The sequence below is a fragment of the Cherax quadricarinatus genome, chromosome 20 (genome assembly GCF_038502225.1).
Source record: "Cherax quadricarinatus isolate ZL_2023a chromosome 20, ASM3850222v1, whole genome shotgun sequence".
Taxonomy (NCBI): domain Eukaryota; kingdom Metazoa; phylum Arthropoda; class Malacostraca; order Decapoda; family Parastacidae; genus Cherax; species Cherax quadricarinatus.
Genome location: NC_091311.1, coordinates 42221362 through 42244864, shown reverse-complemented (window position 1 = coordinate 42244864; position 23503 = coordinate 42221362). Strand labels below are relative to the sequence as shown.

Genomic DNA, 23503 nt, shown 5'->3' with positions numbered 1-23503 from the left:
CTATCATTTCTGTACAAGTTTTTGTATTGTTTTAATGTTATTTTAGTTCACTTTTACTCGTATTTTGTTTTTCCATCAGCATTATGTTTATAAGAAAATGTGTGCATATGGAAAAAATTGTCTGATTTATATTTTACCCATTTTAAAACATATTTATAAACCTTCGTTTGCAAAGTAAACGTATATTTTAAATTTTCATCTTTCACTCTCACATTGCTGCAGTCCTTCCCAGTTCTTGTGTTGGCAATTGTTAAGGACGGGGGTAAAATATTTTCCGAAATATTTAGATGCTTGGAAGACATTTTTATTTACTGTCTATAATTAGTCGTAGTTGGCTCCTCCTTTAGTTCGTTTCTTAATCCACTTCGATAATCACTATGGTTGCCTGTAGATAATCACTGGACGGTTTAGGGGGTCATCGCACGGTCCAAGAGCAGGCCTCCTGGGAGCTGGCCTGATCGAATCAGAATAAATAAATAAATTATCACTTACCTAAAATGGTCTTTATTAGCCTTCATTACACTCGACATTCACAACAAACCAATTTTTAACCAATTTGACGAAGGCTAAAGTACTTTACAAATATAAAAAAAAAAAATTAAACACGCAGATACACGATATCTTCACATTTTCGTTTAATTAAAATGTGATTTTGTTTTCATGGAGAACATAAAAGAAAGTCAACAACTACAGTATCCAGCCTTACGTGAGTTCTCTCTTTTCCCCTACTACTCTGGCTGGAAACAAAACACGGCAGCCACGGGCTAGAACCGCAGACACGGTCTGGAGTCCCAGCACGGTCTGGAGTCCCAGCACGGTCTGGAGTCCCAGCACGGTCTGGAGTCCCAGCACGGTCTGGAGTCCCAGCACGGTCTGGAGCCACAGCACGGTCTGGAGCCACTTTACGGTCTGGAGCCACTTCACGGTCTGGAGCCACAGCACGGTCTGGAGCCGTAGCAAGACAAGAAATAACAACGATACAAGCCATTTCCATTATGTAATAAGTCTCAGTAAACAGGATTTGGGAGCTATAACGTATCTAATAACATGTTATTTTTTTATTTTATTTACCTTTATATACCGCTTTAGGCAAAAAAATGTAAAATAATAAGGATAGAGAGAAGAATAAGATGAAGAGGAGGAAAAAAAAGAAGTAAATTTAGAAGTACAAGAACAACAAACTGAAATACACATCAACACACAAACCTACAATAAGGCATCAATCAAATTAGATTGTCACAGAACTGGTGGTTATTGTGGCCAAAACACTCATTGATATTATAGACTATAGAGGCCGGTAGCGGTGTCAAAGTGCAGGGTGTGTAGGATGTGTGTAGGGAATCTGCACGACAGCGTCGACTGGCAGTGGAAACGGAATAGACGTGTCGATAATTTTTTTTCTATTTTGTTTTACTACGCCGGCCGTATCCCACCATGGCAGGGTGCACCTCCACCAGCCGTCTCCCACCATGGCAGGGTGCACCTCCACCAGCCGTCTCCCACCATGGCAGGGTGCACCTCCACCAGCCGTCTCCCACCATGGCAGGGTGCACCTCCACCAGCCGTCTCCCACCATGGCAGGGTGCACCTCCACCAGCCGTCTCCCACCATGGCAGGGTGCACCTCCACCAGCCGTCTCCCACCATGGCAGGGTGCACCTCCACCAGCCGTCTCCCACCATGGCAGGGTGCACCTCCACCAGCCGTCTCCCACCATGGCAGGGTGCACCTCCACCAGCCGTCTCCCACCATGGCAGGGTGCACCTCCCACCCAAAAAAATATTCAGTTATTCATTCCACTTTTTAGAAATTGTGTGGGGGATTTTTTTAAGAGCTAACAATCTCAAATTAACTTTCCACCCAAACACTGGGAAGAACTCTAGACACAAAACAAACTGTAACTTAGTTGTTGATGTATCATGGAGACTTGTGGGAGTTCAGAGATATTGGGGTCGAAAACAATGTCCCTCCTTCAATGTTCACAGTCTCAGCTCCCCAACTAACACCGGGACCCTGATTTAGGAACATATGGTTCCTAATTAAGAACATATGGTTCCTAATTAGGAACATATGGTTCCTGTTTAGGAATATATGGTTCCACTCAAGACGTTGACGGCTTTAAATATTTAGTCTACTATTTTTTTTAACAATTATAAATTATTAAATATCATATATCAACAAGTGAAGAACATCTTACTTACCATCTTGGTGATATATCCTAACGCCTCTCAACAGTAAGACAACATGAATATTGGGAAATATCCAGCTAATTTACCTGAGAGGCGTACATTACTGGATGATACATGTGGTGTAGCTACCGCTTCACATTTTCATTCGTATCATCCTTATAGTTGCATTTCATTTTATACCTGGACCCTCCCGGATGTGTTTCCTCTTCACTTATCTTGTAATGAAGAAATTCCGTCTATAATTCTATTAGGCACGATTACACTCAATAAAATAGTCACAAACTCGCCTGCCCGTTGTACCGTTACGCCATATTTGTTTCTGCCTGTACTAGGTTATCTTGTACACATATATTTATTCAAATTTAGTGATACTTCCAGATGTGTAATACACTTTCCTTATTAGAATATTAACTTTTCCGACATTACAACAATTACATATTAATTAAATGATTACAATAAATAAGGAAATTTAGGGAACATATTGGTTCCCCTGCGTCTTATAACCTTTCAAAAGTCACATCAACAACACACACCTGCATTATTACATAAGCATTGCCTTCCTATTAGCTACCACACACAAATGCTTGGAAAATTATCGGAATTTTCCGCACAACTGCTGTCTTGTCAGAAGTGCACAGACATCACAATTCAGTTAACTCCATGAACTGCAGCATCCCCAGCCCTCCTTCAGAGTGCAGGCACTGTACTTCCCACATTGCTGCTCGCAATACATGCGCTGCAGAACTGAATTTTGGGATATATGGCTTTGGTAACAAAGGTAAACAAACCTATCACGCTTGTGATGATGCGGCTGACTATGGGGGCAGCTCGTATGCAAAGGGCGTGGAGTCTTTCTTGGTGAGGCGTGGCAGAGACGCAGCCACGCCCACCAGTCACGCTACTATTGCAAGAGAGAAAGTCTGTCACTCTTAGGGCCTGTGGATATGGCAAAGTCGCTTGAGTGTTGGGAATGATAATGATGTTATCTAATACTGCATCACTCGCATGTGTTTCGCACTTATCACACGGAAGACTTACTAGTTATGAGCCTCTCATGTCAGAGACTACACAGTCAGAGAGTTCTGTGTTACTCTCAGAAGGTATGTTAGTGATGGACTGATCAAGTGCTCGTGTCCCAATATTCCTCCTTCCATACAGACGAGTGTGGCTGAAAATTATATGGTCAGGAATCTTTTCAAAGAATCGTTCAAGGCAGTCCATACAGAATATGCTCGTTTTGTCTTCGAGTACTAGGTACTCAAGTAGAGCCCACACAAAATTAATAAACAACATGAAGATTAGTGAAAAAGATACAAAGAATCGGAACTATCCTTCCCTCCTTTGGATCAAACCCAATTATCTTCCATTACCTAGGTGCTGCATCATCACACTTCCGGGTTCAGGGAGTTCCCATGAAGATAACAGTTATAACACTGGTTACAGTGTGACTGATCTAGCGATCTCATTTCCTATTACATGGTTAAAAATAAATTCATAGATATTACGCATATAATGTATACCTGGAGTATGTCTGGAGAGAGTTCCGCTACATTTTTTATGAGTTTCTGGTATTATACACACAATTTCATTTTTTTATTTTAATTTAATCCTTGACGTGGCTACACTGAGACTAATAACTTGATTTTGATTGATGATAACAGTGTTGTCTTCGCCTTATTACGAACATAAGACGTTAAAACCATCTCAAGAACATAGAAGATTCTATATTCATGCCGCCCTATGAATTCTCCGTATGAGTAAAGTGTCCTGTTAGCAAATTAGACTCACTCAAATATTATCAGTATGTACAAACTGTCTTGCTCATGAGGCAGTCCCACCTATGTGACTCATGAACCTCTGAGACTCGAGATGATGTGAACCATCCTACTACATGGAATTAAAATCTTCCACTATCATCTGCAAATACAAAGTTGTTTACATATTCTCTGTAGAAGTAAAATATTCCAACTGAGCTGAAAATTCTTCTCAGAAATTAAAAAAAAAAGTATTGACCGAACGTTAATATCCTCCTTTAACTAGCTCAAATTATTAATAACGTTCATAATTACTAAAAGTTTCCATTTAAAACTAATGTCACTTCAGTATTATAACTAATTTAGGATTCCAATCTTCAGTAACTTCAGTTGCTTCTTAGCTAACTTCAGCATCTTATTTTTAACCAGCTATATGCTGTTGGATTAACTTACTTTCCTTGTTTTTAACTAACTCGGGATTCTCAAGATTTAAAAGGAAAGTCACAACAAAAATAAACTAATCAAAACCTAACAAGATATGCGAGTTTTTATTCATCATAGACCATTGTTGGTCTGCCATGGTCTCTCTTCCTAGGCAGGTCGACAGCAACTCCAACTTCGGCACCTTGGTATGAAATATACATTAAAAATGAACATATAAAGGAAGGAATTTTATTCATAGCAAATGAATGAATGTAAAGTGGAGAGTGTCAATAAAGAGCAAGGTTTTATTCACGAGAAACGAGTGCGAAAGTTCATAATATATAGCTTCTGTAAGAGTCGTTTTGTGAACAACTGTATATCAACATGAGGGCATTAAATAATGTGTAACCTCTAAATCTTTATTTACATTTATACACGGCTTAAAACAAAATTCTCTAACAGGGTTCGTAACTTATGCTAATAAGCTTCTGTGCAACTGCACATCATCAGTGCACACACACACACAATAAAACATCACTGCCTGCAGATGAAAAGTTTCTCCAGTGTGTGAAGCGAGGCTCAGACAGTAGTAGATCCAGCAGTGCCCCAAGCAGATGAAAATATTACGGGTTTTGCCTCAAGTGGTTGACGAGAGCGTGGATGGTCCTGCCTCAGAGGGAGAGCATCACAGGCAGGAGCTGAGAGCGTGGATGGTCCTTCTGGTGACTCTAGTAAATACCATTTAAACCGTCCCGGAACTGGCGGTCCTCGCGACCAAAATAATCATTGATGTTATAGAGGGAGGAGGCGGCGTCACAGGGCAGGGCGTGTGTGGGGAAGTTGCACGTCAGCGTCGACTGTTATTGGACAGGAGACAGACACATTAATAATGACGTAAATGAATAATTAGATCTGTTCAAACCTGAGATTTCACTCCACTGTGAACAAATCAATCTGTGTGAAGAAGGCTTCAAGGAGGACATGCAGCCCTTAAGGAATGACAGGCAAACAAGTTTGATCAAAGGAAAGGGATGGGGGTGCCATTTCCTTGCATCATGAGCCCTTACATGATGGTGTGCAAATACGAAGATAAAGGTTTAAAATTTACATATCGTTCAGTATTCCTGTCATTGTGGTAGAGGTGTGGAAATGTTATCTTTGTAATAAACGTGCTGACTGCTTTACGCATTAGATTTAGTGAACTAGATTTATTGACAGACATTTTTGTATTTTTTTAAACAGGATCAGAAAAAGATGGCGCCTCTAAGGTCATAAAACAGCATACCTTCTCAAATTGCTATGAAAACCAAAATTCTTTCAATTTTCTTAACAAGAACTAAGTAATATTCTTTTTACATTAATGAGTATCAAGAATTAAGGGAGAAATCTAAAGTGTGCTGACCTGGTCGAAGATGGTTCCTTCACCACAGAGAAGCGAGAACATCCTCATCTGAGAGTTGCCGTCGGCATCCACATAGGGAAAACAGATGTGGAAGATGGCACAGGCGTTGGCCTGGTCAGCGTAATAACCGTAAGATCTGGTGGCGCAGCTGGGGAAGAATGATATATCAGGCATCGTGAACAACACAAAAAAGACTGGCACAAAAAAAAAGAACAAGAAATTGATTTGGGACTTTTTTTTTTACTTTAGGTAAATGACAAAACCCCTGTGGATCATTCAATATAAGTACTGGTGGAGGCTCGATCCTCCGTCTGCTAATTGATACCCAACTGTATCTTGGGCCTCATGACCAGAATGACGAAAGTCATCAAATCTAGCGTTGAGTGAAAGGCTTTCAAGTACATGTTAACCATTCAGTTACAGGTGATCACTTACTCAAAGCCTGTGATGATGGGACCGACGATGAAGGAAACGTTGGATGGCAGCTCATAGGCGAAGGGCGTGGAATCTCTCTTGACGAGGCGTGGCAGAGACGTAGCCACGCCCACCAGAGCCACACCCACTGTTGCAGGAGAGTGTTGAAAAGTTTAATTAAGTCCTCACTCATACCACTATCACCACTGCAGCTGTATTTATATACCTCACCGTCCATACTAGTGCAAGGCAGCGGAAGCTTCTTGTTATGCCTCTATATAACAGACACGCGTATCACCTGAACTTCCCTGATGAATGCAGTAATAACATAAACGTTATGTGGAATGCGAGAGCGATCATATGTTAGAGCAATCAATTAGAGAATGGTGGAATGACAGGGAACGAAACCAGGACCAAGAGAGAGAGAGAGAGAGAGAGAGAGAGAGAGAGAGAGAGAGAGAGAGAGAGAGAGAAGCATGACACGGAAGGATGGACGGGAGTAAGCAGGGAAAAGACAGAAGTGTGACAGAGGAAAAGGGACAGTACTCCCTTCTGGGATACACACACAAACACACACACACACACACACACACACACACACACACACACACACACACACACACACACAGGTCCAGCAAATGGCTTCTCGAATTTAATCCTGCCAAATGCAAAGTCATGAAGATGGGGGAGGGGCACAGAAGACCACAGACAGAGTATAGGCTAGGTGGCCAAAGACTGCAAACCTCACTCAAGGAGAAAGATCTTGGGGTGAGTATAACACCGAGCATGTCTCCGGAAGCACACATCAATCAGATAACTGCTGCAGCATATGGGCGCCTGGCAAACCTGAGAACAGCATTCCGATACCTTAGTAAGGAATCATTCAAGACACTGTACACCGTGTATGTCAGGCCCATACTGGAGTATGCAGCACCTGTTTGGAACCCGCACTTGATAAAGCACGTCAAGAAACTAGAGAAAGTACAAAGGTTTGCGACAAGGTTAGTTCCAGAGCTAAGGGGAATGTCCTATGAGGAAAGATTAAGGGAAATCGGCCTGACCACACTGGAGGACAGGAGGGTCAGGGGAGACATGATAACGACATATAAAATACTGCGTGGAATAGACAAGGTGGACAAAGACAGGATGTTCCAGGGAGGGGACACAGAAACAAGAGGCCACAATTGGAAGTTGAAGACACAAATGAGTCAGAGAGATAGTAGGAAGTATTTCTTCAGTCATAGAGTTGTAAGGCAGTGGAATAGCCTAGAAAATGACGTAGTGGAGGCAGGAACCATACACAGTTTTAAGACGAGGTTTGATAAAGCTCATGGAGCGGGGAGAGAGAGGGCCTAGTAGCAACCGGTGAAGAGGCGGGGCCAGGAGCTAGGACTCGACCCCTGCAACCACAAATAGGTGAGTACAAATAGGTGAGTACACACACGCACACACACGGGGGGTGGGCAGGAGCTATGAATCGACCCCTGCAACCACAAATAGGCGAGTACAAATAGGTGAGTACACACACACACACACGCACACACACATGCGATGTAGTGGAGGCAGGAACTATACATAGTTTTAAGACGAGGTATGATAAAGCTCATGGAGCAGGGAGAGGGTGGACCCAGTAGCGGTCAGTGAAGAGGCGGGGCCTGGAGCTGAGTCTCGACCCCTGCAATCACAATTAGGTGAGTACAATTAGGAGAGTACACACACGAGACTATTAGTATAGCTATTTAGATCGCTAGGTTAATTGAGGTTAAAACATAGCGACTACATCAGGGTTGTTAAGGTTGTATTTAACCTGTTCACTACCAGTCAAGAATACTTTTATCCTTAAAATAAGGATTAAAACAAACTCAACATATAGACGCTGAGAGCCGCACACCTCTCCCTACATACAATCCTGAGCATAACTCACCTTCTGTAGTTACTAATATGTAGTTACACATACAAACAGCCGGTGGCTAATGGACTTGATCTTACCTAAGAGAAGGGACCTCATTTTAGATGCTTTCGGGAGAAGAGGAAGGAGGGAACTGATGCCCTGGCAGGCTCTCTGCCACCTTTATATACCCCACCAGGACCCACCCTCACGAGGAAATCCGGGGGAGAAGAATGGATAAACAAGGCGTCCTGTCTGAGGATGACCTGGAACGTCCTCGTTGTTTGCAGACCTGTGGCATCACCCCCTCTTGACTCACAGCAGCAAAAGAAATAAAGAGCTGGTTAATTGTATTATTCAGAATTTATGAGTCTTGAAGACGAAAAAATAAGAGCTTAGACATTGATGAGAATAAATATAGACTGGAGAGGAGGGAGGGAGAGAAGAATTCTTGTGATGCAACATCGTGAGACCCGCTAGTAAAGGGAAAAGTGAGCGCTGGAGATGACAGGATGAATGACTTGCGGTGCAGTGGCGCTACTGCTACTGTACTCAGTGGTGTTACTGCTACTGTACTCAGTGGTGTTACTGCTACTGTACTCAGTGGTGTTACTGCTACTGTACTCAGTGGTGTTACTGCTACTGTACTCAGTGGTGTTACTGCTACTGTACTCAGTGGTGTTATTGCTACTTTACTCAGTGGTGTTACTGCTACTTTACTCAGTGGTGTTACTGCTACTGTACTCAGTTTTGTTACTGCTACTTTACTCAGTGGTGTTACTGCTACTGTAGTCAGTGGTGTTACTGCTACTGTACTCAGTGGTGTTACTGCTACTGTACTCAGTGGTGTTACTGCTACTTTACTCAGTGGTGTTACTGCTACTGTACTCAGTGGTGTTACTGCTGCTGTACTCAGTGGTGTTACTGCTACTGTACTCAGTGGCGCTACTGCTACTGTACTCAGTGGTGTTATTGCTACTGTACTCAGTGGTGTTACTGCTACTTTACTCAGTGGTGTTACCGCTACTGTACTCAGTGGTGTTACTGCTACTTTACTCAGTGGTGTTACTGCTACTATACTCAGTGGTGTTACTGCTACTGTACTCAGTGGTGTTATTGCTACTGTACTCAGTGGTGTTACTGCTACTTTACTCAGTGGTGTTACCGCTACTGTACTCAGTGGTGTTACTGCTACTTTACTCAGTGGTGTTACTGCTACTTTACTCAGTGGTGTTACTGATACTTTACTCAGTGGTGTTACTGCTACTGTACTCAGTGGTGTTACTGCTACTTTACTCAGTGGTGTTACTGCTACTGTACTCAGTGGTGTTACTGCTACTTTACTCAGTGGTGTTACTGTTACTGTACTCAGTGGTGTTACTGATACTTTACTCAGTGGTGTTACTGCTACTGTACTCAGTGGTGTTACTGCTACTTTACTCAGTGGTGTTACTGCTACTTTACTCAGTGGTGTTACTGCTACTTTACTCAGTGGTGTTACTGCTACTTTACTCAGTGGTGTTACTGCTACTGTACTCAGTGGTGTTACTGCTACTTTACTCAGTGGTGTTACTGCTACTTTACTCAGTGGTGTTACTGCTACTTTACTCAGTGGTGTTATTGTTACTGTACTCAGTGGTGTTACTGCTACTTTACTCAGTGGTGTTACTGCTACTTTACTCAGTGGTGTTACTGTTACTGTACTCAGTGGTGTTACTGCTACTGTACTCAGTGGTGTTACTGCTACTTTACTCAGTGGTGCTACTGCTACTTTACTCAGTGGTGTTACTGCTACTTTACTCAGTGGTGTTACTGCTACTTTACTCAGTGGTGTTACTGTTACTGTACTCAGTGGTGTTAATGCTACTGTATTCAGTGGTGTTACTGCTACTTTACTCAGTGGTGTTACTGCTACTTTACTCAGTGGTGTTACTGCTACTTTACTCAGTGGTGTTACTGTTACTGTACTCAGTGGTGTTACTGCTACTTTACTCAGTGGTGTTACTGCTACTGTACTCAGTGGTGTTACTGCTACTTTACTCAGTGGTGTTACTGCTACTTTACTCAGTGGTGTTACTGCTACTTTACTCAGTAGTGTTACTGCTACTTTACTCAGTGGTGTTATTGCTACTTTACTCAGTGGTGTTACTGCTACTTTACTCAGTGGTGTTACTGTTACTGTACTCAGTGGTGTTACTGCTACTTTACTCAGTGGTGCTAATACTGCTTCAGTTAGCAAAAGTGTACTAATACTACAGCAGTAGAGAAGGTTTCTCTTCCTTTCTTACTCTACAGTAATTATTATTATAAATATTCTATGCTTCTTTTCTTAGAGCTGTGTAATGCTCATTGTCTTTCCGTTCCTGCCGATGCACTTTCTGGCTAACACACAGCCTGTCTCAGTGTTTTCCAAAACTTAATTGAAATTGCTCATGTTTTGTGTAGCTTTTCCACGTGAATTCAGTGTCCCGTTGTATCCGTGACAGAAGTCTCTCCATCATTCTTAGTTTTTTCTTTCTGTATGTCGATTAATTTTCCACTGAAGCGGCTAGTTTACTGTCTGTCCCATATCCATCCTGTAGACGGTAGCGCAATGGGCAAAAAAGATTTAGGCTCTAAAATGGATAACTGGAGTACATCTGTGTATGCTTTTATTCCGGCCTCTGTTTCCCTTTTATTTTCTCATTCTTCTCGTCATTACATTTACAGAGTAGTCAGACCTTATTGCCACTGCTGTGAATTTCAGACATGACTTCCCAAATATCTGACTCGTTCAGGGTGAAAACCATTTCTAGTCTGTGTTTCAATCCACTTCACCCTGATGGATGCTATGATGGATGTTATGATGGATGTTATGATGGATGTTATGATGGATGTTATGATGGATGTTATGATGGATGTTATGATGGATGTTATGAGAGATCACTTCTGTTTGCAACTGAGGCAGTCTTTTCTATGATCATCATTGTTACCTTGTTATAATTGTTGTTGCTGTTGTTGCTTGTTATTATTATTTGTACTTTCATCTGTGCCTTCCTTAATAAGGCAAAATCTTATATATTACTATCAAGGGTATTTTTGGTTTAGAAATTATAGTGGTGTGTATTCTGTAAATTCGTTATAGTTATTTATTCATACCTCAAATAACCATTATCTCCCGACTCGTGACTTGATAATCTTCTAGGACTGACCGAAACGTCATCCAGTTTTCACCTCCAGTTTATAAGTTATTTGCGAATTGTTTCGTATGTGATTTTGTGACCCATTCTTCTCCCCCATGTGTGCTCATTAAGACCACTCCGCCTCTTTCATTGCCCACTTTCTCCATGTTATGCAGTGTTGCAACCCCTGAATGGGTTACAATGATTATTATGTATATATGTAATGTATATTATCTTTTCATTTAATTTTATATTGCTTATATTTGCGATAATAGCTAAATCGTAAATGTATGACTTTATATTATTATTTGACTGTTATATTGTTATTTAGCTTATGTTGTTAGGATGTATATAAAATGTGCTCAGTTAGGCTTGATTGTCAAACTACTGTAATTATCGCTTGTCGCTCGTTATACTGCCGGCTTCTGAGCTGCAGTTGTCCACGTAGCTATCACGTGATCGAGGGGGGTGTCCTTACCTCTCGTGAAGTAGTCAGTCTGCTGGAGACTCGCTTGCTGGTTGGACAGATTGTCTGTCTCATTATTCTTGTTAGTTCTGTAGAACTTTGTTCACAGAACATTGTATAGACTTAGTGATTTTCGACGTTGTACTGAGGTTGTGTGTCACACTTACACTCTGAACATCTCGGGTCCCGAGCTATAGCTTCTGACCTAATTTTGTACTGGTTCCTGTGTATTGTCACAGTCACAGTTTTACCTATGCTGAACAAAGATTCAGTATTATGGGAGTGTTGTAACTTTTGTGGAGGATCTGCTGATGGTCCCTACTTAGTGTCGTTATATTATTTCCCAGTTCCTAATTCTGTGTCGCAGTCGCTTGATATTGCATTGCTATTGGGCTTAGCATTCTTTGTTGTTCAAGCAGACTGTTCGGGTTGCCAGTCGGTCAAGAAGTTAGTTTATTTGAGGACTTTGTCAGTCACTTGTTTAAGTCTTATTCGAGTCTTGAGACATAGCTAACTACTTAAGAGCACTTACACGCATACACACACTTGTACATATTTGTAATATCTTATTAAATGTTAATGTACCTGACGGTACTTAAGAATTATAAATGTGATATGTGCTTTCAGCACAATAATATTGAACTCGAGAGATTGATTTTATTTTGATTGCTGTGATTTAATTTACTTTGATAATATACCTCTAGACAACTTATAGACTTAATAAATTTATTAAATTTTACTTTCTCTAGTTAGTAGCCTACCAGTTGTAATCCTAAAACACTATTGAACCATACTGAATTTTAATGGATAATTGGACAAGGATACTGACTACTTGTTACGAAAACCCAGTAACAGGCTGGATGCTAGAAGGGCAGTCCTTTCTAGTATTCACTGGAGATCTCTAAGCTTTTAGAATCGCGTTTTTTGTAACAAATGGGGGCCTGTCCGGGAGGCTCTTGATCCAAGGTGTTGGAGAAATTGTCCAGTTTGACATACTAGTACTTCTATGATCAAACACTTTGAGTACTTTCCTAATCTGAAGACTTTGAGTTTAGTCTTGTACAACATACCAGGTGGATGTATGTACCTGACTGAGTCTCTTGATCCAAGGAGATGGAAATACTGTTTGAGTTCTAACTCTAAGACATCCAACACTAAAATTCCTATTAGGATTATAGTTTCCCATAATCACTCTCTCGTAGTACAATTATTTTTGTGATGTATGCCGAAGTGAAACACTTAATTGATACTCTGACTTTGTCTGAGTTAAGTACATTAAAACTTCAGACGTGTTGGCAAGTAGCCAAGTATCTCGGTGTGACGTATAACAGGAATTACACCGCAGAAACTGTCAGAGCATTAATTAAAGATATATTGTTTCCTGCTCATACAGAGATGTCTGATTATGATTCAGATTTAGAAAGCCTAGTGTCACGATTAGGAAGTATGACTATTTGAAGTTGACGAAAGAGCAACTAGAGCAGAAGTGAGCCTAGTGTCTGAGCCTAGTGTAGCTCAGTTCTCGCTCACACCTTCCCGCCTCACTGACACTATAGTACAGAGTGTAGCTGGTAGTATGACACAGCCTAATACTAGTACAGTGTATACTACACCTGTATTTACTTATCCTAGACCAGATCTAGACTCTCTAGAGACGGCTGGACCAAGTGTCCGACCTAAGGACCGTCCAGACCATGTTAATTTCCCTACTCCTCCATTACCCACTGGTCCTATCTCTCAGGAACAGTTTGAGAGGTTGGAACGCCTCATTATGTTGCAGACTGCACAAATTGAGGCACAGAGGAGATTGAACGAAGAAGATTTCCAAAGAGAAAATGTTCGTCTGTTAAGACAACAGACTGATAGATCACAGGACACATTTAATGTGCAGAAAGCTGCATCCATGGTTCCTAAGTTTTTTGAAAGTGACTTAGACACATATTTTGATGTGTTTGAGAACCAGGCTCGTGCTATGAACTGGCCACGTAAGCACTGGGCAACATTGCTTCATACTGCTTTGACAGGAAGAGCTCAAACTTGTACGGCTGCTTTGCCATTTGCCAAGTACATTAGTTATGACGCTGTCAAACAAACTATTCTAGAGACATATAACTTGTTACCTGTAAGTTATCAAAGAGCATTTCGTACGTTACAACGACGACAAGATCAAACTTGTGTAGAGTTTGCTCGTGAGAAAAAAGTTGCATTTGAGAGATGGTCTAGAGCTGCTAAGTGTAACAACTATGACAGCCTTGTTCAGTTGTTACTACACGAAGAGTTTAACAACTGTATGTCTGCGGACGTACAAGAATATCTGATCGATCATACTACCTCAGATATTCTGGAAACTGCAGCATTAGCAGACAATTACGAAATTTCTCACAAACTTGTACGTACTAAAACACAAAGAAACAAGGTAACTAAAAATTGTCCTAGAAGTTGGCAACCTAAATCAGCTGCTCATTGCCGGCCTGATGTACCTGCTACTGTAACTTCTCGTACCTTTACCAGGAAAACTCACAATCCTGAATCTGTCTCTGTGGCTAGACAGAAATCTGGTATCGAGAAGAAGAAAGTTAAATGTGCCTATTGTAACAGAAAAGGACATACTAGAGAGTATTGCTATAAGTTAGAAAGAGATATGAGAAACAGTCGTGCGGCTGGCGCCCCCACTCAAGTCGTATCCTCTTCCGTGCAACAAAGACACCAAAAGCCTAGCAATGCCTCTGATCCTACTGTTTTAGATAATATTACTCAGGATAGATGACTAGCGTCAGAAAGTGTATCTGACGAAAAGATTCGTTCAGCGATGAGTCCTTACTTTTCGAGAGATAAAGTAGGATTTGACGAATCACATCTAACTGAGATAATTTCTTTCAGAGACACTGGCAGTTATCTCACGTTATTAAGAGAAGATGTACTGCCCATAACTGACGATACCTATTGTAAGATAGATGTATTGTTAGAAGCCTATGGAGGGGCTGTTATAAAAGTGCCTCTGCACAAAGTTTATATTGAAACAAGCTATTATACTGGTTATATTTCAGTGGGTATATCCAGTGGTGTATTTCCCATCAGGTCAGTGGACTTGTTGATAGGGAACGATATCCTTCATGCTGGTATATGTAAAGAACCACTTGTGATTGATAATACCACTGATGATAATTATGCATTGAAGCTTGTAGAGAGAAACCTATTTTATTTCCTCTCAGCGCAATTACTAGAGCTATGTCAAAGATTCAACAACCATCCTTGTCTCCTGTTGAGTTAGTGGATGACAATGATTTGGGGTTAAATATGTTGTTTAGTGACGCTCTGCGCCCAGGATCATTAACACTGACTCCCCCCGGTCATCAACCTAGTCAAGACACAACTGACGTTAAATTTCTAACTCATGATGATTTAATCAAGGATCAGTTTGTTGATCAGTCACTGGAAAGACTGAGAGATATAGCAGTTACTGAGAGTGAAGCAAAGGATCTCGATAATTGTTACTATTATAGTAACGGTGTACTGATGGAGAAAAATACATGTAAGTTGTCAGCTGATAGTGTTTCTAACAGTCAAGAATCTAGTAGTGTTACCAGTTACATTTCGTGAACAAGCCATTGATTTTGCTCACAATAGTCCCATAGGAGGACATTTGGGTGTCAAGAAGACACTCGGTAAACTGGCAAAACATTTTACTTGGCCAAAGATGAAGGAAACAATAGCTGATCATGTGCGACGTTGCCACGTGTGTCAAGTGACAGGCAAGCCAGCGCACACACCTCCACCTGCGCCTCTCATTCCTATCGCCGTGCATGGTGAACCATTCTCACGTCTTATTATTGATTGTGTTGGTCCTTTGCCTAGAACCAAACTAGGAAACCAATACCTATTTACTATTATGGACGCTGCAACACGCTATCCCGAAGCTATTCCTATGAGAAAAATTAATGCTCGTGCTATTGTGAGAGCGCTGATGAAATTTTTCTCCCAGGTTGGATTGCCACGAGAAATACAATCAGATCAGGGATCTAATTTCACTTCTAAGATCTTTCGAGAAGCATTATCCCACCTAGGAATAAAGTCTGTACTTTCAACCAGTTATCATCCACAGTCACAAGGTGCTCTAGAGAGATTTCATCAGACATTGAAGTCTATGATGAGAGCTTATTGTGAACATTTTTCTAGAGATTGGGATGAGGGTATACCTTTTCTACTGTTCGCTATGAGAGAAAGTGAGCAAGAAAGTCTCGGATTTAGTCCGTTTGAATTAATATTCGGACACCAAGTGCGTTGTCCTCTCGCAGTGTTAAAAGACGTGTGGACAGGAAAATCAAATCCATCATTGAGTACTTCACCTTCATTAATGCAGCAACATTTGACAGCCGCTAGAGAGCTACCTTCGAAAAACCTAGTTTCAGCCCAAGCTAGAATGAAGCAACATTATGACAAGCGTGCTGTCTCTCGTTCTTTTAAAGCAGGAGATAAGGTGATGGCTCGGAAATTAGTACCAGGTCATGCTCTACAAGCCAGGTATGATGGTCCCCTGGAAGTAGTGAAAAGGCTTAGCGACGTAAATTATTTGGTACGTACGCCTGGGAAAAAGAAATCTAATCATGTGTACCATGTTAACCAGCTCAAGGCATACTACGCTAGTCCTCTACCTACTACTTCTATTCTTCCTAGGACAGAGGAAGAAAACGTCAGTCTACCTGACATCTCTAGAGGTATAGAGGTTCGTTTAGAAAATTCAGTGACTCTACAATCACTAGACGATTTTCTTAGTAACCTTGGGATTGATAAAGCTGGTGATGTTAAAAACATGATTTTGCATTTCCCTGAATTGTTCGGTGATGTTCCTAAACGTTGTACTCTGGGTGTACATGACGTTGATGTACAGGGAGCATCACCCATTAAGCAATCACCATATAGGATGAGTCCAACGAAGCATAAAGCATTGAGAGAAGAGGTTGATTTTCTGTTATCTCACGGACTTATTGAACGCAGTAAAAGTCCATGGGCATCTCCCTGTATTTTAGTGCCTAAACCTGACGGTAGTTTCAGGATGTGCACTGATTTTTTTTTTTTTTTATATTTTATTTATAACGTCATATAACAACATATTAAATATATAAAACTCCATCCTTCACTAAACGGGTATACAAAACATAATACATGAGCATAATACACCTTATAAGGTACGCTGCAGCACATACCCGATATTTACACCTAAGCCAACTCTTATTTCCCTAAACCATACATGATGAAATATCATATAAAAGCATACAACCGTACGTATAACATTATAACAAAAGTAAGCCTTAAACATTAATACATAAAGAAATGAAATATCATCAAACATGTATCCTTATACTTGGACTACATAACATCATAATTACAAGGTAGTATAAATTATTAAAAACCACAATAATACAGGCACTGGACAAGATTACCAAGAATTATATCAAGTGCAAGAGAAATAATTATGAAACACGCAAAATACATACACACCATGCACTGACACACATTATACAAAATGATAATATATCTGACACATACACACAAAACTGTTGGAGGGGGGACCCCCCCCCCCATGAAAATCATTTATAAATACACTCACATCATTCACACACATATTGATCACAGCAGTGATCAAACATAAATTTTCGTAACTTTACTATATACATGCAACTGATTATGAGATTTAACTTAAGAACAAAGTCTAGTAATTATCCTAAAACATTTCCCTATAACAAAATTAAGCATTACACAAAATTGCATAAGCATATAAAGCATCAACTACTGCAAAAGTTCTTACAGCATACGTTGCCTCAGCTACGAAACTTAATAACATTACAAAAGTGATGGAAAACAATTATGTAAAACGAATATAAACCTCGTTTAAGCAAAAAGACATTCCCTACAAATTTACAGTAAAAAAACTGCGAAATTACATACTAGAAAATTATCTTTGCTACAACTGTTAGACTAACATGGACAATGATTTCTATAACTCTTTTAATCTCAAGTACCTAATTTATACAAATTTTGGGCTAATCCAAATCTTTCACACAAAACTTACATGTCAACACAGCACCACTCAGTACATACCTTCCCGACCCTCACATTCCTTCACCAGTCCTTTACCTTATGCACTCTCCCTCCGAAAAACTAACGCAACCCGCTTATAAAGGAAACCAGTCCTTTACGTATAATTATCCCGCCAACTGAATGAGGCCATTGACCGTAAGTTTGCAGTAGGTCTCCGGAAAACGTGTCCTCCACTGTTCCCCGTAAATAAGTTTGTTTCTGCAAACCGTTCTATATATGCCCGCCGCAATTGCTCTAATCCTAATTCTTCCTCCTCCCGTGTCCCTCATCCCCCAGGAAATATACAGAAAATCCACCACTACATACATAATTGCCCTTTTCACTTCTCTGGAGACCCCTCGTACTTCTAATGTTAAGGCTCTCAGGGTTTCTACATTACCCCCACCCATCAACCTAAAAACCTTCGCTAACCACACCCTTACCTCCCTCAACTCTTCACAGAAATAAACCGCATGAAAAGCTGTTTCCTGTTCTCCACAGTGATCGCAGGTCTGTTCCCTCACCAATCCCATTGAACACAAAACAGCTTTCGATGCTAATATCCCCATTAGAAACCTATATACAAACTCCCTTACTCTCGGCATTAACTTAAGCTTTCGAAAGTCATCCCATATCATACCCCAATCATACAAGGGATAAACCGATACCCCCTGTATGATTTCCGGCCTTCTACTCATCGTCACCAAACGCCCCACCCTAAGTTTTTCCACCTCCCTAATCAATAACAATAACCTCAGCATATCCTCGCATTCAATTAATTCTTTTCCGCTCCACCATCTCCGCACATCCTTCATCACTTTTCCCACTCTAACCCCTCTTTCCCCCCCCTCCCTAACGAACCTTTGTTTCACATATAAAGCCTTTACTCTCGGCCCCAACGCTAAAAGACCTACTCCTCCACTGCGTATATTTGACATCACCACCTCTTTGCTTAGCCATGCCCTCCCAAAACCCCAAACATAACGTAATGCCCTCCTCTGAATCTCATGTATGTCTGGAGTCCTCATTGGGTACACCACGGCCATACTCCATACTTTACTATAAACTAATGAATTTACAATTATCGCCCGCTGTTGTAGGGTGACGTCCCCCGCCCGTAAACTCCTTAACCTTTTTACTGCCTTCTCCACCACCACCTCCGAATTCACCTGCCTAGCCTCCTGCGCATCTGCCATATATATAACTCCACAAATTTTTAGCCTATCCACTACTTCCCACCCAAACTCCAACCCCAAGCCCCCCCCCACCCAGGCACCCACCTCCAGCAAACTTGATTTTGCTCTGTTCACCCGCATGCCTGATGCCCTCCCGAAAAGCTCCAACACACTTTCCACCGTACGCAATCCCTCCACTCCTGCCAGCAGAATAGTGGTATCATCCACATACCCCACCACATCTATATACCCATCCTTTTCTCCGTTTAAATTCCCCCTCCCCTCAACGAGCCCATAAAAAGGATGCTGCATACACGCAAACAATATCTGAGACAGGGGACATCCCTGTCTCAAACCCCTCTCCATCCTTACAGGCCTTCCCAACCTACCATTAATTTGTACTCGCACCATTGCGGACGAATACATTGTATCAACCCACCTCACCACTCCCATGCCAAAACCGAGATGCAACAAACTAGCCCTCAGAAAATTCCTATCTACACAGTCGTATGCATTTTCCCAATCAATGCCCAACAGCCCTCCCCCGCTGCAACCCTCCAAAAAATCCCTAATGCGGCCATGCCCATCTCTCATGCTTCTGCCCGGAATACCCATCTGCCCCTCATGAATAACCCCACCTAACACCTTCTTCATCCTATTGCCCAATATCTTCGCGAAAATCTTGTAGTCGGCACACATTAGCGAAATAGCTCTGTACTCACTCAATACTCTTCCCTCTTGCTTTTTGCGTACTAAGACGACTACACCCGTTCTCTGAGTTTGTTCTAACTTTCCCTCTCGTCGCATACAATTCATGACCCTCACCAGACAGTACTTAATGTGCTCCCATTGAATTCTATAAAAATCATTTGATATCCCATCTATACCCGGCGCCTTTCCAGTACTCATATTGAACACAGCCTCCTCAACTTCCCCCATGCTAATCTCACCTCCCATCCCCATGCCCTCCTCTTCACATGACCCTAAACCCCTCCCCCCCCACACCTCAATAGCATCGCCCTCCTCCCCCTTCTCCCACTTCTTTCGGAACCAGAAATCAGCATAATTGCTCATGCCTTCTGTAGTATTCAGTACCTGTCCCTTGTGATAACCACCCATATCTTCACTTACCTCCAAGTTTAAAATAGTCGAATCCTTCTGCCTTACCCGAAAACCTCGCAAAACACTTCCCGAAGGTTTATCACCCCACAGCACAGCCTCCATTCCCGCTCTTACACGTAGTGCATCAAACCTACCATTATGTAACTCAGCCAACCTTTCCTTGAGTTGCACCATGCGACCGTACTGCCGCCCTCCCCCTTCCTCATAATACTCATTCAGCTGATATTCAAAATAGTTTTGCAACCCATACCTCCACCCTGCCTCTTCCCTTCCCTTCCTCTTATAGAAACCTGCTATACCCGGCTTAGCGTGCCTTTCCCACCATTCTAAAACACACGACCCTACCGCTCTAGAATCCCAAAAAGTTTGCCACCATTCCCCAAAAGCCATACTCACCTCCTCACTCCTCACGAGTCTTGCATTTAATTTCCAGAAACCCGATTGTATCCTAACCATACCTTCCCAATCAAGATCTGCTATAACTGCCCTATGATCAGAAAACCCCACATCAAAAGTCCTGACTCCCAACACACGTACAGCTTCCGTTGCATAGATCCTATCTAATCTTGCAGCATAACCCCGTCTGACAAACGTATACTCAACCTGCCAACCCCCCCTCCCCACAACATCCGAAACCCCCACGTCTCCGAACACATTACGTAACAAGCCCAACATACACCCCGCCCCCCTCGGTTCCACATCCCCCCCCCTAATAACACAATTCCAATCTCCCCCTATTACAGTGACTAAAGGTAAACCCCTTAAATAGTACATCAAAAATTCTCTCACAAAGTTCTCCTTAACTCGTGCGTTGCCCTCCGCCGGCATATACACTCCTATAAAACAAACCCTCATTGCACCCCACGCCCCCTCCACCCTCCCGACCCTCCCTCCCCCCTCCTCCCACCCCACAATACGCAATGGACTGGTTTCCTTTACAGCCACAGCAACCCCACCTTTCAACCTCAAAGAGCCACTCACATACAACTTATATCCTTTCAAAGACAACTCACAACCAAACTTATAATTGTGCTCCTGAATGAAACATATATCTACATTAAATCTCTTTAAAAACCATTCCACCCATACTCTTTTAACCTCGGCTCTCAGGCCATTAACATTGATCGTTACAACCTTGAATTATGACAGTAGAGGCGGCTTTCCCCGCCGCCTTGGAATTGCACCCGCCTGACCTGGCTGCTGACTAGATCCCCGTTTGTCACCTTGCCTGTCCAGTCCCCCAACCCCCCCCTTAACCTTTGAACCTTTCAGTGCGTCAGCACCACTACACCCACTCTCCGTGAGATCCAACCTTGGTTTCCAAGCCTTCTTCCCAGGTCTCTGCCCTGGAGTTAAAACGTCATCCATATCAGACGTCCCAGCTGTTCTCTTTCGTGAACCTCCATCTCCACACGTAGCCTCCTCTTCCATGCACTCTCTGTGCACCTCAGCCACTACCGTGTGCATCTTCCCCTCATTGCACACGGTCTTCCCACGTCCCGATAAGACTGTAGCATCCTCCAATGAGCGTCCATGCCGCTCATCATCCAGACTCCCCTCCACCTCACTCAGGAAGTTATTCAAAACCTCATCCAACATTCCATCCTGTTGCATTACAGGCTCACCGTCATCTTTCGTCGTCGTCGTCGTCGTCGTCGTCGTCGTCTGCTCAGGCCCCGTCCCCACAGGTAACGTCGCACAAGAGACCGTCTCCTCCTCTGCTTTATCCACTTCCTCACTCCAACTGTATGATGCCTGCCTTTCTGCCGCAACTGTCTCCTGTACCACAGGATCCAACTGCTGATCCACCGTTGTTGGCATTTTTTCCCTCCTGTCTGGTTTCCTGCGGCATTGGGCTGCCATATGATCAAATGATCCGCACAGCCTACAAGTCCGCCTCTGTCCTGCATAGTATACGTATACCTGCGTTCGGAAATCTTCCAACAACACATATGAAGGAATTGATTGTCTTAGCGTCATCTTCAGATTGAAGGATCCTTCGGGCAGTCCCACATAAGCCCCCTCCTTCCACACTCCCAACTCCGCAGCATGAATCTTGCCATAACGACGGAATACCGAAACCACATCATACTCTGTAGCTTCAAAGGGCACATTCCTTACTTTTACGTATGTCACATAGCTGGATACATCATGTAGACATACCTCCACTACTGCGTTCACGGCCATCCTCTTCTCGTGGTACTTTTCAACTATACTTGAGTAAAATCCAGCATTTATAAATTTGACGAAAATCCTCTTAACTCCGTTGACAGCCACACCATAAAGTTCTTCATTGGGTATCCCATACACATCACGAATAATCGTAGGGAGTAGCACCTGCATGGTAGAACTGCTTAGGGCCCCATGTACTAATTCCACACAGACAGTATTCACCCTACGTCCGTGTCTGTCCGCCATTTTGATTGCTCAAAACAGGTAAACTGCGCAGAAAATCAACTGAAGCGGGAGCGCCTGCGCAGCACGTCCACTCAGCTCGGAAGCGAGGAGGACAATGATGCTCGTGCTATTGTGAGAGCGCTGATGAAATTTTTCTCCCAGGTTGGATTGCCACGAGAAATACAATCAGATCAGGGATCTAATTTCACTTCTAAGATCTTTCGAGAAGCATTATCCCACCTAGGAATAAAGTCTGTACTTTCAACCAGTTATCATCCACAGTCACAAGGTGCTCTAGAGAGATTTCATCAGACATTGAAGTCTATGATGAGAGCTTATTGTGAACATTTTTCTAGAGACTGGGATGAGGGTATACCTTTTCTACTGTTCGCTATGAGAGAAAGTGAGCAAGAAAGTCTCGGATTTAGTCCGTTTGAATTAATATTCGGACACCAAGTGCGTGGTCCTCTCGCAGTGTTAAAAGACGTGTGGACAGGAAAATCAAATCCATCATTGAGTACTTCACCTTCATTAATGCAGCAACATTTGACAGCCGCTAGAGAGCTACCTTCGAAAAACCTGCTGTATAGCCCTTGTGGCTTAGCGCTTCTTTTTGATTATAATAATAATAATTCGAAAAACCTAGTTTCAGCCCAAGCTAGAATGAAGCAACATTATGACAAGCGTGCTGTCTCTCGTTCTTTTAAAGCAGGAGATAAGGTGATGGCTCGGAAATTAGTACCAGGTCATGCTCTACAAGCCAGGTATGATGGTCCCCTGGAAGTAGTGAAAAGGCTTAGCGACGTAAATTATTTGGTACGTACGCCTGGGAAAAAGAAATCTAATCATGTGTACCATGTTAACCAGCTCAAGGCATACTACGCTAGTCCTCTACCTACTACTTCTATTCTTCCTAGGACAGAGGAAGAAAACGTCAGTCTACCTGACATCTCTAGAGGTATAGAGGTTCGTTTAGAAAATTCAGTGACTCTACAATCACTAGACGATTTTCTTAGTAACCTTGGGATTGATAAA

At 42.2% G+C, this 23503-nt stretch overlaps 1 protein-coding gene across 1 annotated transcript; it reads right to left on the bottom strand.

Annotated features, from left to right (window-relative positions):
• Positions 1-4786: 4786 nt before the first annotated feature.
• On the bottom strand, positions 4787-8643 carry LOC128703392 (U-scoloptoxin(01)-Cw1a-like). The gene is made up of 4 exons (XM_053798030.2): positions 8171-8643; positions 6203-6329; positions 5768-5915; positions 4787-5222 (listed from the first exon to the last, which is right to left on the bottom strand). Exons 1-4 carry the CDS (start codon positions 8187-8189, stop codon positions 5094-5096), a joined length of 423 nt encoding a protein of 140 aa, XP_053654005.2. The 5' UTR covers positions 8190-8643; the 3' UTR covers positions 4787-5093.
• Positions 8644-23503: the final 14860 nt, after the last annotated feature.